General features: G+C 39.2%; 1 protein-coding gene across 1 annotated transcript in view; it reads left to right on the top strand.

The window, feature by feature from the left end:
• The window catches only part of KIF23 (kinesin family member 23), a gene marked incomplete at its 5' end in the record, with an annotated part of 32,262 nt that overhangs the window by 5,746 nt on the left and 13,354 nt on the right, over positions 1-13,162 (top strand). The window contains 7 exons of the mRNA XM_082649413.1: positions 4,514-4,619; positions 8,054-8,190; positions 8,401-8,510; positions 8,905-9,075; positions 11,128-11,169; positions 11,874-11,986; positions 12,139-12,260. Of these exons, the coding sequence (XP_082505539.1) occupies positions 4,514-4,619; positions 8,054-8,190; positions 8,401-8,510; positions 8,905-9,075; positions 11,128-11,169; positions 11,874-11,986; positions 12,139-12,260 (801 nt within the window). The remainder of the gene's footprint in view (positions 1-4,513; positions 4,620-8,053; positions 8,191-8,400; positions 8,511-8,904; positions 9,076-11,127; positions 11,170-11,873; positions 11,987-12,138; positions 12,261-13,162) is intronic.

The raw sequence follows: 13,162 nt of genomic DNA on the forward strand, positions 1-13,162 counted from the left end.
GACTTTTCCATGTTTTCCATTTAACAACATTCATGTGTTTCCACTTTATTGAAAGACTTATTTACTTCACTCTAACCACCATATCAAAAGTGTCTTTAATTTCTGGGCTGTACAGACACACCTTTGGTATACTGGAGTTAGAATATTGCTTTTAGAAGATTAATTTCTTGTATTGGATAATTATTGCTTTTTAGAGCATATATTAGGAATAGTTTAATGTGGAATGATATCTGATTGTGCTAGGCAGTTACATGTATATATATAGTTTCATGTGTGGGATTGAAATAACATTTAATAGGCATTGTATACTTGATGGTTTTTGGTTTTGGTTTTTTTTGCGGTACGCGGGCCTCTCACTGTTGTGCCCTCTCCTGTTGCGGAGCACAGGCTCCGGACGCGCAGGCTCAGGGGCCATGGCTCCTGGGCCCAGCCGCTCCGTGGCATGTGGGATCTTCGCGGACCGGGGCACGAACCCGCGTCCCCTGCCTTGGCAGGCGGACTCTCAAACCGCTGCGCCACCAGGGAAGCCCCGGCATTGTATACTTGTATCGCTCTCTTATGAAGTGTTTTTATTTTTAGTAAAATGTTAAACAAAGAGAGTTCAGTTCAGTTCGACAAACATGTGCTAAGCTGGAGCATAGAAGGAGATTTTAAAAACTGAGTAAGACACGGTGCTTGCCTTTATGGAGCTTACAACTTAGTTGGGAGCACAGATGCTAAGCAAGTGACCCTCATTGGTAAGACAGAGGTGTGTTTAAAGAAATGGACTCTGGGAATGCAGAAAAAAGTATTAATTCAGGGTGTCATCTCTTTCAAGCTGCCTTCACTCTTTCGTGTACGCTACTCGAGGGAGATTGCTAGTCAAAAGCCCACCAGTGGCCTCTTTGCTGCTAGATGTGATGGACACCTCTTTGTCTTCATTATGATCTATTTCTCAGCAGCACTGTCCTGTCTTCCGCTCCAATTCTCCATGTTCTGTCTTTCACTGGCCACTGTCTGCAGGCTTCGCCTCCTTTTCCAACCTCTAAATACCAGGTTGGGCTATACCCAGGGCTCTCTTCCCTATCTATACTTTTCCATGGCTTTACATGTTGATGATATGGTAATAATTTTGGAATTTTTATCTCCAGACTAAATCTTTTCTCTAACTCTCAACTTGAACGTCCACTGCTTGGATGTCACACAGGCATGTCCAAAAGAACTCTTTTGAGTTTTTTCCCCTCTAGATCACTTCCTCCCTTGTTTTTTCTTGTCAATAAATAGCACCTCCACCATCTATTTGCTCAAACCAGACACCCTGTCCCTACCTTTCTCTTGTCCCCCCTCATATCCCATTCATTAGTAGATCCTTTCAGTTCTGCTCCAGTGTGTATCTGGAAACTGTCCTTTCAGTTCTATCTCCACTGCCACTACCCTTGTCTGAGGCCTGTTATTAATTACGGAGACAAGTGCTTCTCAAACTGTGGTGAAGAAGCAGCTTTTTTATTTTCAGTGCATGGTGACTGATACTTTTGTGCAGCTTTGCCACAAGAAACTGTTAGACAACTGTTAGGCAAAGTTAGACAGCAGAGGACTGGTTTATAATCTGTTCAGAGATAAGCCCCACTGATCACATGCTGGGATGTTGCAGCCCTGTGAAATGGCTACAGAGGTTCTAAGCATTTACCCTCCATCTCTGTAATTACCTCCCCCTGGACTGGAGACAGACAGCTCTCAGAGGGGCATTGGCCTGCCTGCTGACCACACTTTGAGTAACATTAACAAGATTATGCTGAAGCCAGCTGGACCACCTGCTTCCACTCTGAATCTTCTCTAATCCATTGCCACAGAGCAGCCAGTCATCTTTTAAAGCAGAAATCAGACCTCACATTTTCCTTTTTCTTTTTTTAACTGAAGTACCATTAATTTATAATGCTGTATTAGCTTCTGGTATACAGCAAAGTGATTCAGTTATACATATATGTATATATTCTTTTTCATATTCTTTTCCATTATGGTTTACTACAAGATATTGAATACACTTGCCTGTGTTATACAGTAGGATGTTGTTTATTTTATGTATAGCAGTTTGTATCTGCTAATCCCAATCCTAATTTATGCCCCCCCTTCCGGTCACCATTTTCCTGTTTAAAACCTTCTAAGGAATAAAGTTTTTAAATGGGCACAATCCTGCTTAATCTTCCTGCTATCTCTCTCTCCACCTCACCTCTTAGTACTCATACAATCCTAAATTGCTTCGATAAGCCAGAATCTTGCCTCAGGGCTTTTCCCTTAGCTCTTAGCGGGATGGCTCCTTATCCTTAGGTTTTAGCTTAAATCGCTTCCTCCGACAGTGTGTCCGGATTACCCCCATAAGCAGTAGCACCCCTCCCACTTCTCTCGTGGTCTGTACTCTCTATACTTCCTTGACAGCACTTACCCCAACCTATAGATTTATTTACTTGTTTTTTGTCTCTCCCCTGATGTAATATACACGTCTAGGGGATATGTACCTTATGTGTCCTGTTTGCCAAACACTCAGTAGTTACGGATTAAGCATGAAGGAATGGTCTGGGAAGGCTTCATGGAGGAGTAGGCCTTTGAGAATGTAAAATAGTTGAGAACTGACTTATTGAATTTTACTTCTTTATTAGAGTTAAGTTCATGTATGTGTAAATAGTACTAAAAGTTTGGTGGGGATTAAAAGTTCTCAGTGCTTTTTGACAGAAGGCAACACTGGAAAATGGAAGAAGTGTTGGAATGGAAATGGCTTTGACACTAATTAGCTTCATGAGCTTGGGCAAGTTCCTTCTTGCCTCAGTTTTCTTCACCTGGAAGAGGGTGGGGATTGTTCATGAGGACTTGGAGGTCATTGACCTGTCAGCACTAACCTGTATGTATCTTTTCAGTTCTAAGATTCTTTGTTCTTTCTGTGAACTCTAAAGCTATTTTGCAGGATTGGAATAAAAACTTCTACAAAGGTGAGAGTTAGCTTAGCTGAAGTAGGTGTGTGATCTTTAACAAGTTATAAAATGAGCCATAATAATTGATAGTACCTACATCAGAGGTTGTAAAAATGATGATTCACTTAATATGCTAAGGCAGTGCTTGGGACATGGTTAGTGTTAAGTGCAAGTTGTTGTTATGATGGTGATGATGTATTTGAGTCCTAATCTATACGTGTCTCCTTTTGGGGGACAAAACTGCTAATTTTAAAAACATAAGGGTCATAATATTGATATGTGAGCAGGTTGAATTTAAGATAAAACGTTATAAAACAGGGAAAAGGGGCCACGTGACAAAGGCTATAATCCATAATAAATTCTAGTGAATACTCATGCACCAAATAATAGCATTGACATTCATGGAGCAAAAATTGCAATAAATTCAGGAAGCCTACAGGAACAATTGCAATGTCTACAAACTAATAAAGCTAGAAAATAACAAAAATAGGAAGAATAGAACTCCAGTCCCTGGATAATTAGGGCATTTTAATTTACCTTGAAATATATACCCTAGTCCCCAGTCTTATTTTCCAAGTAGGAGTTTGGTAATATTTCTGATAATATAGATATGTTTTATAATAATAGTCATATTTTGAAAGATTTGATAATTTAAGTATTATTTCTTTTTTAAAGGTCACAGTTTATTTAAAATTTATTTCATAGAAGAACTCAGATGAGGGACTTCTCTGGTGATCCAGTGGTTGAGACTCCATGCTTCCACTCCAGTGCACCAGGGTTATATCCCTGGTCAGGGAACTAGTATCCTGCATGCCTTGTGGCACAGCCAAGAACAAACAAACAAACAAAACTCAGATGAGATTATATTGACAGTTATTTTCTAGTTTAAAAAAAGCAGTACAGGGCTTCCCTGGTGGCGCAGTGGTTGAGGGTCAGCCTGCCGATGCAGGGGACACGGGTTCGTGCCCCGTTCCGGGAAGATCCCACATGCCGCGGAGCGGCTGGGCCCGTGAGCCATGGCCGCTGAGCCTGCGCGTCCGGAGCCTGTGCTCCCCAACGGGAGAGGCCACAACAGTGAGAGGCCCACGTACCACAAAAAAAAAAAAAAAAAAAAAAAAGGGCAGTACATCAAAACTCTTGGTTTTATACTGCTATGCCATTTTAAATGACACCTTTATAAAGAAAAATAGATAGCAGTAAAATAGTATATGAAGTAATGCTTGAGGATTTTCACAAGTCTATAACTGAATCGTTGTAATACCTTTTGAACTCCTTTGTCACTTAATTAAAACAAAATCAGCCTTAGTCTATGAGGCATTAGTAGACAAGACTTTTCTGCAGTCTCTTCAGTAGTTATAACTAAATATTTACCAGTTTTATAATTGGTATAATTTAAGTATGTCATGAATTTTTTTAAAGATTCCAAGTTTAAAGACTATTGGTATTTTTTTTTCATGTCTAGATCTAATTGTTCATAAGGAAACATCTGAATATGTTTAAACAGATATATTTCTAGCCTAGCTATAGTGGAATTCCGTTTATGTGCTTTTTATTTTTTTTCTTCTCCACAGACTCAGTATTCATTTAAACAAGTATTTGGCACTCATACCACCCAAAAGGAGCTCTTTGATGTTGTGGCTAATCCCTTGGTAGATGACCTCATTCACGGCAAAAATGGTATGATTCTTGGAGTTTTGTTGAATTTTTCTTTTTCTCCCTCTCTGATAAAACTTTTTTCATGCTTAGATACTTGGTTTATGTTCAGCCTTGAACCCATTTAATTTGCCAGAGTAGTGTTAAACCTGCTTTTTTGAGCAGTTATTTTAATTTTTTTAATTTGCTTATTTTTTCAAATTTAATTTTTATTTTGCATTGGAGTATAGTTGATTTACAGTGTTGTGTTAGTTTCAGGTATACAGCTAAGTGACTCAGTTATATATATATCCATTCTTTTTCAGATTCTTTTCCCATATAGGTTATTACAGAATATTGAGTAGATTTCCCTGTGCTATACAGTAGGTCCTTGTTGATTATCTATTTTAAATATAGTAGTGTTTATATGTCAATCCCAAACTCCCAATTTATCCCTCCCCTTTGGTAACCATAAGTTTGTTTTAGTTTGTGAGTCTGTTTTGTAAATAAGTTCATTTGTATCATTTTTTAAGTTTTTACATTCTGCATATAAGCAATATATGATACTTGTCTTTTTCTGTCTGACTTATTTCACTTAGTATGATAATCTCCAGGTCCATCCATGTTACTGCAAATGGCATTATTTCATTCTTTTTAATGGCTGAGTAATATTCCATTTTATATATGTATCACATCTTCTTTATCCATTTACCTGTCGATGGACATTTAGGTTGTTTCCATGTCTTGGCTATTATAAACAGCGCTGCAATGAACATTGGGGTGCATGTATCCTTTTGAACCATGGTATTCTCTGGATATATGTCCAGGCCTGGGATTGCTGCATTCTATGGTAGCTCTATTTTTAGTTTTTTAAGGAACCTCCATACTGTTCTCCATAGTGGCTGTACCAATTTACATTCCCACCAACAGGGTAGGAGCGTTCCCTTTTCTCCACACCCTCTCCAGCATTTGTTATTTGTAGACTTTTTGATCATGGCAATTCTGACTTGTGTGAAGCGATATCTCATTGTAGTTTTGATTTGCATTTCTCTAATACTAAGCAATGTTGATCATCTTTTCATGTGCCTCTTGGCCATCTGTATGTCTTCTTTGGAGAAATGTCTGTTTAGGTCTTCTGCCCATTTTTTGATTGTTTTTTTTTTGTGTGTGTGTGATGCTGCATGAGCTGTTTGTATATTTTGGAAATTAATCCCTTGTCGGTCGCATCATTTGCAAATATTTTCTGCCATTCTGTGGGTTGTCTTTTCATTTTGATTATGGTTTCCTTTTCTATGCAAAAGCTTTACAGTATAATTAGGTCCCATTTGTTTACTTTTGTTTTGGTGGTGAGAGTGGGCATCCTTGTCTTTTTCCATATTTTAGCGGGAAGTCTTTCAGCTTTTCACCATTGAATATTATATTGGTTGTGGGTTTGTCATAAATAGCTTTTATGTTGAGATATGTTTCCTCTCTAACCAGTTTCATAAAGGTTTTTATCATGAGTGAATGTTGAATTTTGTCAAATGCTTTTTCTGCATCTATTGATGATCACGAGGTTTTTTTCCTTCTGTTGACGTGGTGTATCTCATTTAGTGATTTATGTATGTTGGCTCAATCTTGGAACCCTGGGATGAATCCAGCGTGGTCATGGTGTGTGACCTTTTTTATGTGTTGTTGGATTCGGTTTGCTAGTATTTTTTTTTTTTTTTTTTTTTTGTGGTACGTGGGCCTCTCACTGCTGAGACCTCTCCCGTTGAGGAGCACAGGCTCCGGACGCGCAGGCTCAGCGGCCATGGCTCACGGGCCCAGCCGCTCCGCGGCATGTGGGATCCTCCCAACCGGGGAACGAACCCGTGTCCCCTGCATCGACAGGCAGACTCTCAACCACTGCGCCACCAGGGAAGCCCTCGGTTCGCTAGTATTTTGTTGAGAATTTTTGTGTCTATATTTATCAAAGATACTGGCCTGTAATTTTTTCTGTGTTACCCTTGTCAAGTTTTGGTATCAGGGTGATAGTGGCCTTGTAGAATGAATTTGGGAGTGTTCCTTCCTCTGCAATTTTTTGGAATAGTTTCAGGATAGGTGTTAACTCTTCTCTAAATGTGTGATAGAATTTGCCTGTGAAGCCATCTGGTCCTGGACTTTTGTTGGCTGGGAGGTTTTTTTTTTGCGGTATGTGGGCCTCTCACTGTTGCGGCCTCTCCCGTTGCGGAGCACAGGCTCCGGACACGCAGGCTCAGCGGCCAGGGCTCACGGGCCCAGCCGCTCTGCGGCATGTGGGATCTTCCCGGACTGGGGCATGAACCCGTGTCCCCTGCATCGGCAGGTGGACTTCTCAACCACTGCGCCACCAGGGAAGCCCTGCTGGGAGGTTTTAATCACAGTTTCAGTTTCAGTACTTATGATCGGTCCTTTCATATTTTCTATTTCTTCCTGGTTGAGTCTTGGGAGCTTGTACCTTTCTAAGAATTTGTCCGTTTCTTCTAGGTTATCCATTTTATTGGCATACACTTGCTTGTAGTAGTCTCTTATGATCCCTTGTATTTCTGTGGTGTCTGTTGTAACTTCTCTGTTTTCACTTCTGATTTTCTTGATTTGAGCCCTCCCTTTTTTTTCTTGATGTGTCTGGCTAAAGATTTATCAGTCTTGTTTACCTTTTCAAAGAACCAGCTTTTAGTTTCATTGCTCTTTTCTGTTGTTTTCTTCATCTCTATTTCATTTATTTCTGCTCCGATCTTTATGATTTCTTTCCTTCTACTCACTTTGGGTTTTGTTTATTCTTTTTTCTTTAGTTGCTTTAGGTGTAAGGTTAAGTTGTTTGAGATTTTTCTTGTTTCCTGAGGTAAGATTTTAATTGCTATAAACTTCCCTGCTAGAACTGCTTTTCCTGCATCACATAGGTTTTTGATTGTCATGTTTTTGTTGTCATTTGTCTCTAGGTATTTTTTTATTTCTTCAGTGATCCATTGGTTGTTTAGTAACATATTGTTTAGCTTCCACTTATTTGGGTTTTTTTGACAGTTTTTCTTCTTGTGATTTCAAATCTCTTAGCGTTGTGGTCAGAAAAGATGTTTGATATGATTTCAGTTTTCTTAAATTTACTGAGGCTTGTTTTGTCGTCCAGCATGTTGTCAGTCCTGGAGAATGTTCCATGTGCACCTGAGAAGAATGTGTATTCTGCTTTTGGATGGAATGTTTTATAAATATCAATTAAGTCCATCTGGCTTAATGTGTCATTTATGGCCCGTGTTTCGTTATTGATTTTCTGTCTGGATGATCTGTCCATTGATGTAAGTGGGCGTTAAAGTCTCCCTATTGTGTTACTGTTGATTTCTCCTTTCATGGCTGTTAGCATTTGCCTTATATATTGAGGTGTTGAGCAGTTAATTTTAAGTGTTTTCTAATACAAAAAATATTATACGTGGAGGACTTTTAAGATATAGCCAATTAATATATAACTGTGACTTGTTACATTGTAGGTCTCCTTTTTACATATGGTGTGACGGGAAGTGGAAAAACTCACACTATGACTGGTTCTCCAGGGGAAGGAGGACTGCTTCCTCGCTGTTTGGACATGCTCTTTAACAGTATAGGGTCGTTTCAAGCTAAACGATACGTAAGTTTAATTTTTTTTGTGTTGTGACTCACTAGAGGGCATAGCTGCCAAAATACCTGTGAATACAGTAGTATTAAGGGAGAACTAAGGCATTGGATACCTTTTGAAACTTTAAATATGTTTAAATATTGTTTTTTATTTCTTAAGTATATTTCTTACTATTTAAGTCAAAGTCTAAAAATTATGGTCTGATTTTTGCCCCCCTTTAAGGTTTTTAAATCTAATGATAGGAATAGTATGGATATACAGTGTGAAGTTGATGCTTTATTAGAACGGCAGAAAAGAGAAGCCACGCCCAATCCAAAGACCCCCTCTAGCAAGTAAGTAATTAAATTTGTAACACTGGCCTCATGGGAACCCTGTCAAGTGCTTTCCTCAGGCATAGGGAATGGTGAACAGAAGTGGAGAAGTTGGTCTGACCATTGACTTCAGTGAGGTCAAAGTTGAGGGATGTTCTTAAGTAAGTTTATTTGCCCAGATGTTCTGTTTGGTTCTGAGCACACTGCCCTTGAATCACTGTTTAGGGAAGGTGCCACTCTTCGTGAGAAAGGGTGTAAAAGCCTGTGTTGTGTATCTGGGGAGATATGGGAGAACTGTTGGTCCAACCATGAGTATGAATGAAGTTGCTCTGTGCATTCCTGCTTGTAATGGAGGTCATTTATTTACTCACAGTGTGTAAGATGAGACTTTGGGGCTTTTTCTTTCTTTTTTCAGACGACAAGTAGATCCAGAGTTTGCAGATATGATAAATGTACAAGAATTTTGCAAAGCAGAAGAGGTTGATGAAGATAGTGTCTACGGTGTATTTGTCTCTTATATTGAAATATATAATAATTACATATATGACCTATTGGAAGAGGTGCCGTTTGATCCCATAAAGCCTAAGTAAGTAGTGGAGAGAGTCCCTTAGCTGCTTAACCTTGGTGAAGTCACTTCACATCAGTGAGGTTTAGTTTCCTCAGCTATAAATGGGGATAAAGCTTACTTTTGTTTTCAAAATGAAATATAACTCGTATGTCATGCAGTTGGTGCTTGGTGAATAGTTCTGTATATTAACTAGATATGTAGCTGTATTAGGAAAACCACTGGGTTAAGGCATCTAAGGAGAATATTCACCTTAGACTTTACTTTTGAAAAACTCTTGGCCCTGGGCTGTATTTTTTTTTTTTAACATCTTTATTGGAGTATAATTGTTTTACACTGTTGTGTTAGTTTCTGCTGTATAATGAAGTGAATCAGCTATATGTATACATATGTCCCCATATCCCCTCCCTCTTGCGTCTCCCTCCCACCCTCCCTATTCCACCCCGCTAGGTGGTCACAAAGCACCCAGCTGATCTTCCGGTGCTATGCAGCTGCTTCCCACTAGCTATTTTACATTTGGTATTGTATATATGTCAGTGCAACTCTCTTACTTCATCCCATCTTACCCTTCCCCCTCCCCATGTCCTCAAGTCCATTCTCTACGTCTGCGTCTTTATTCCTGTCCTGCCCCTAGGTTCTTCAGAACCATTTTTTTTTTTTTTTAGATTCCATATATATGTGTTAGCATACAGTATTTGTTTTTCTCTTTCTGACTTCACTTTGTATGACAGACTCTATGTCCATTCACCTCACTACAAATAACTCAACTTCGTTTCTTTTTATGGTTGAGTAATATTCTACTGTATATATGTGGGCCCTGGGCTGTATTTTGACAAGGACCTTAATTGTATAAAGAAGTGTCCCTGTTGATGTGCCCTGGGGCTACCTTTAAGAACCTGACACTTAATGTTGGGAGTTTGTAGCCTCTAATCTGTGTTCTGGTGATCCCCACAGAATGGAGCCTAAAGCTGTTGTCTGCACAACTAATAGTCACAGACCTTCCATCACTGACCAATAAGAAGTGACATCTGTATTGTCATTCCACCAGAGTTAAAAGACTATTACTTAGATTTCCTTGGGTCTTGCCCTGCTGAGACTGAAGAGCAATTACAATCTGGCCTCACAAACTACATTTGTGCCAGAGCTGACTCTGGTATCTTGTTCCTTGATGGTTTTGTTCTTAAGCTAAATGCTCATCTTCAATGCTGTCTTTGTCAGGGCCTCTCAAGACAAATAATATGAAGACCTGTGTTGTATTACTTAACTTTTGTGTATATGACTCAGTGAATATTAGTGGAGGAACAGCTAGATTTGGAAAACCATTAGACTGAGAACAGGTGTCTGTATACCCACTTTTATTTATTTATTATTATTATTTTTTTTGCTGTACGTGGGCCTCTCAGTGTTGTGGCCTCTCCCGTTGCGGAGCACAGGCTCCAGACACGCAGGCTCAGCGGCCTTGGCTCGCGGGCCCAGCCGCTCCGCGGCATGTGGGATCTTCCCAGACCGGGGCAAGAACCTGTGTCCCCTGCATCGGCAGGCGGACTCTCAACCACTGCGCCACCAGGGAAGCCCCCCCCACTTTTATTTATATTAAACAATTTATAGACTAATTACTTTCCCATTTGTTTCAAAGTATCAGTTGTATGTACCCATTTTCCTAAACTTTTGTGATGTCATTCACTGCTACCAATCACTTTCATGTCTGCACATGTGCCAAGTTTCTGTTTGATTTGTTCCAAATGAGATTGTTTTCTAAGAAGCCTCTCTTGGTTTTGTTATGTAAGTGAAGACTGACAAATGTGACTATGCCTTGTAACCTTTCGGGTAACTCCTTGAATGAACTCACAGGGTGCTTACTTGGCAGTGAATTCAGATTTTATTTGTTAGGGTGGTGATTAACCTGCTTTTTTGAGCTGGTTTAAGGTTTAGTTTTTAATACAATGAAGAAATATTAGAAGCAGAGGATTTTTAAGATACGACTCATCGTGACTGTCAGATACTCTGGACTGAACGTGTTGCTGTGAGATGGCTGCTATAGAAACAGTAACTTCTACCTTATTCCTTTGGTAGGTGGAATAGTTGCAGCGCGCCCATGAGGAACACAGATTTTGTGTATGTGATGGTGCTCTTTTCTTAAGGAGAAGGGTGCAGTTATACTAGTGGTTGGCATCTGTGGCATGTTTGCATGTAGGTGGTTTTTCATTGGTACTGGGCCGGCTGCTACTTCTAAGCCCCTCCTTGGTCCCTGAGAAATCTGCCATTTGCTGAATAATGGTGGCTGGTAAATGTTTCTACCCCCACCATTCACAAGACTGAGGCCAAACAGGCAGCACCTTTCCCATCCTCATCCTACCTTAGACTAAAACTTGACCAGCCACTTTGAAAGGATTGCCACTCCTGGTATATACCAAACTCCTTCTGAATTTGTTTTTTGTTGACACTGAAGTCAGAACCAGCTCTATCTGTTGATCTTTTAAAATTAAGAAAATGCTAGATTTTGATGCTTAACCTGTGCATGTGATGGTGCTATACTACTACTTTGATCTCTAATTGTTTAGTAAGTGTTGTTTCATGTGCTTTGTTAGAACAAATTAGAGCAAAGCTTTTAAAACAAAATAGATTCCTGTTATCCTGTTATGTAACTAATCTTTTTACTATATATCCTTATTCTTATCCAAGTGTAATATGCTTCTGGAGTCTTGCTTAGGCTTATTCCCGTTATAAGAATGGATGTCATGTTGCCTGACATTTTAGTCCTTAAGTTGCAATATCAGTATCTCATAATATAGAAAACTAATGTTTTTTCTTTCCCATAGACCTCCACAATCTAAGTTGCTTCGCGAAGATAAGAACCATAACATGTATGTTGCAGGATGTACAGAAGTAGAAGTGAAATCTACTGAGGAGGCTTTTGAAGTTTTCTGGAGAGGTTAGAAGCAGAGCTAGAATTACAGATATATACAGTGATAAATATAATCCTGAAAGCTGCTACTCTAATTTGACAATACTTTTTGGTTTGGTAGAAAGTACGTACACTGAAATGACTCAGAGATTTGATCAATGATTTCTCTGTCACTGTAGGCCAGAAAAAGCGACGAATTGCTAACACACATTTGAATCGTGAGTCCAGCCGTTCCCATAGCGTGTTCAACATTAAATTAGTTCAGGCTCCCTTGGATGCGGATGGAGACAATGTCTTACAGGTAAAGATTTAACGTGTGGAGTGTGTTCTTGTTCTGAATCCTTAATTTTGGGAATCAGAGGTAAATCATGGAGGTTTCATTACACTGAATATTGCTCTAGAATTAATATATGTGTAGGTGATGACATTTAAAAAAAATGTTCCATTAATTAGATAGTATAGTTTTGGGAAACTGGCTATTAAATCTTAGAACCTGGAATTTTGTTGTGAAAAAGGTTTACAAATCTTTTTAAATATCTAATAGAGGAGATAAAACAATGAATCATAACATGTATTTTATTTTATCTCTGAAGACTCATTTTGTATGTAGAACTTCAGTTAATGGTGTTTAAATGTCAGCAGTTAACTCTCCAGGCTCGATAGAGTTCAGGAGTGGCCAATTCTAGATTGTCCTTCTCTCGGCTGATAGGCCAGTAGGGCCCCCCATCTGCTGATCACTCTTTACTGCTGGGCCTGTCATGCTACAAGGCTTATATCAATTAGTAACAGCATTTGAGCCTGAACATATAAATCATTTAATAACTTTAAGCTATTAAAATGTAATTCCATTCAAAACATATCGTGAAATTGTGGTATATCACGAAGGTTTTCAGATGGCAGGAGTAGATAGTACAGCATGGTACTAAAGACCACCAGGATTTGAATTCTGATTCCCAGGCATTTACTAGCTTGTCTCACCTAATTGTAATAAACTCCTTGTAATGCTGTGAGGGTTAAAGGAGGTGAGGCATGTAAAGTTTTATAGTCCATTGCCTGGCTTACAGTCAGCACTTGATAAATGTTAGCTAGAAAATCCTTTTAAGTCAAGTCTCTATGCACTTGCTTTCCATTGAATCACATCTAATGTTATAGTATCAGTTATGTATCTCTTGACTTTCATTTCTTATAAGTTATTAGAGTATT

The sequence above is a fragment of the Grampus griseus genome (genome assembly GCF_964374135.1).
Source record: "Grampus griseus genome assembly, chromosome: 2".
In the NCBI taxonomy this organism is placed as follows: Eukaryota; Metazoa; Chordata; class Mammalia; order Artiodactyla; family Delphinidae; genus Grampus; species Grampus griseus.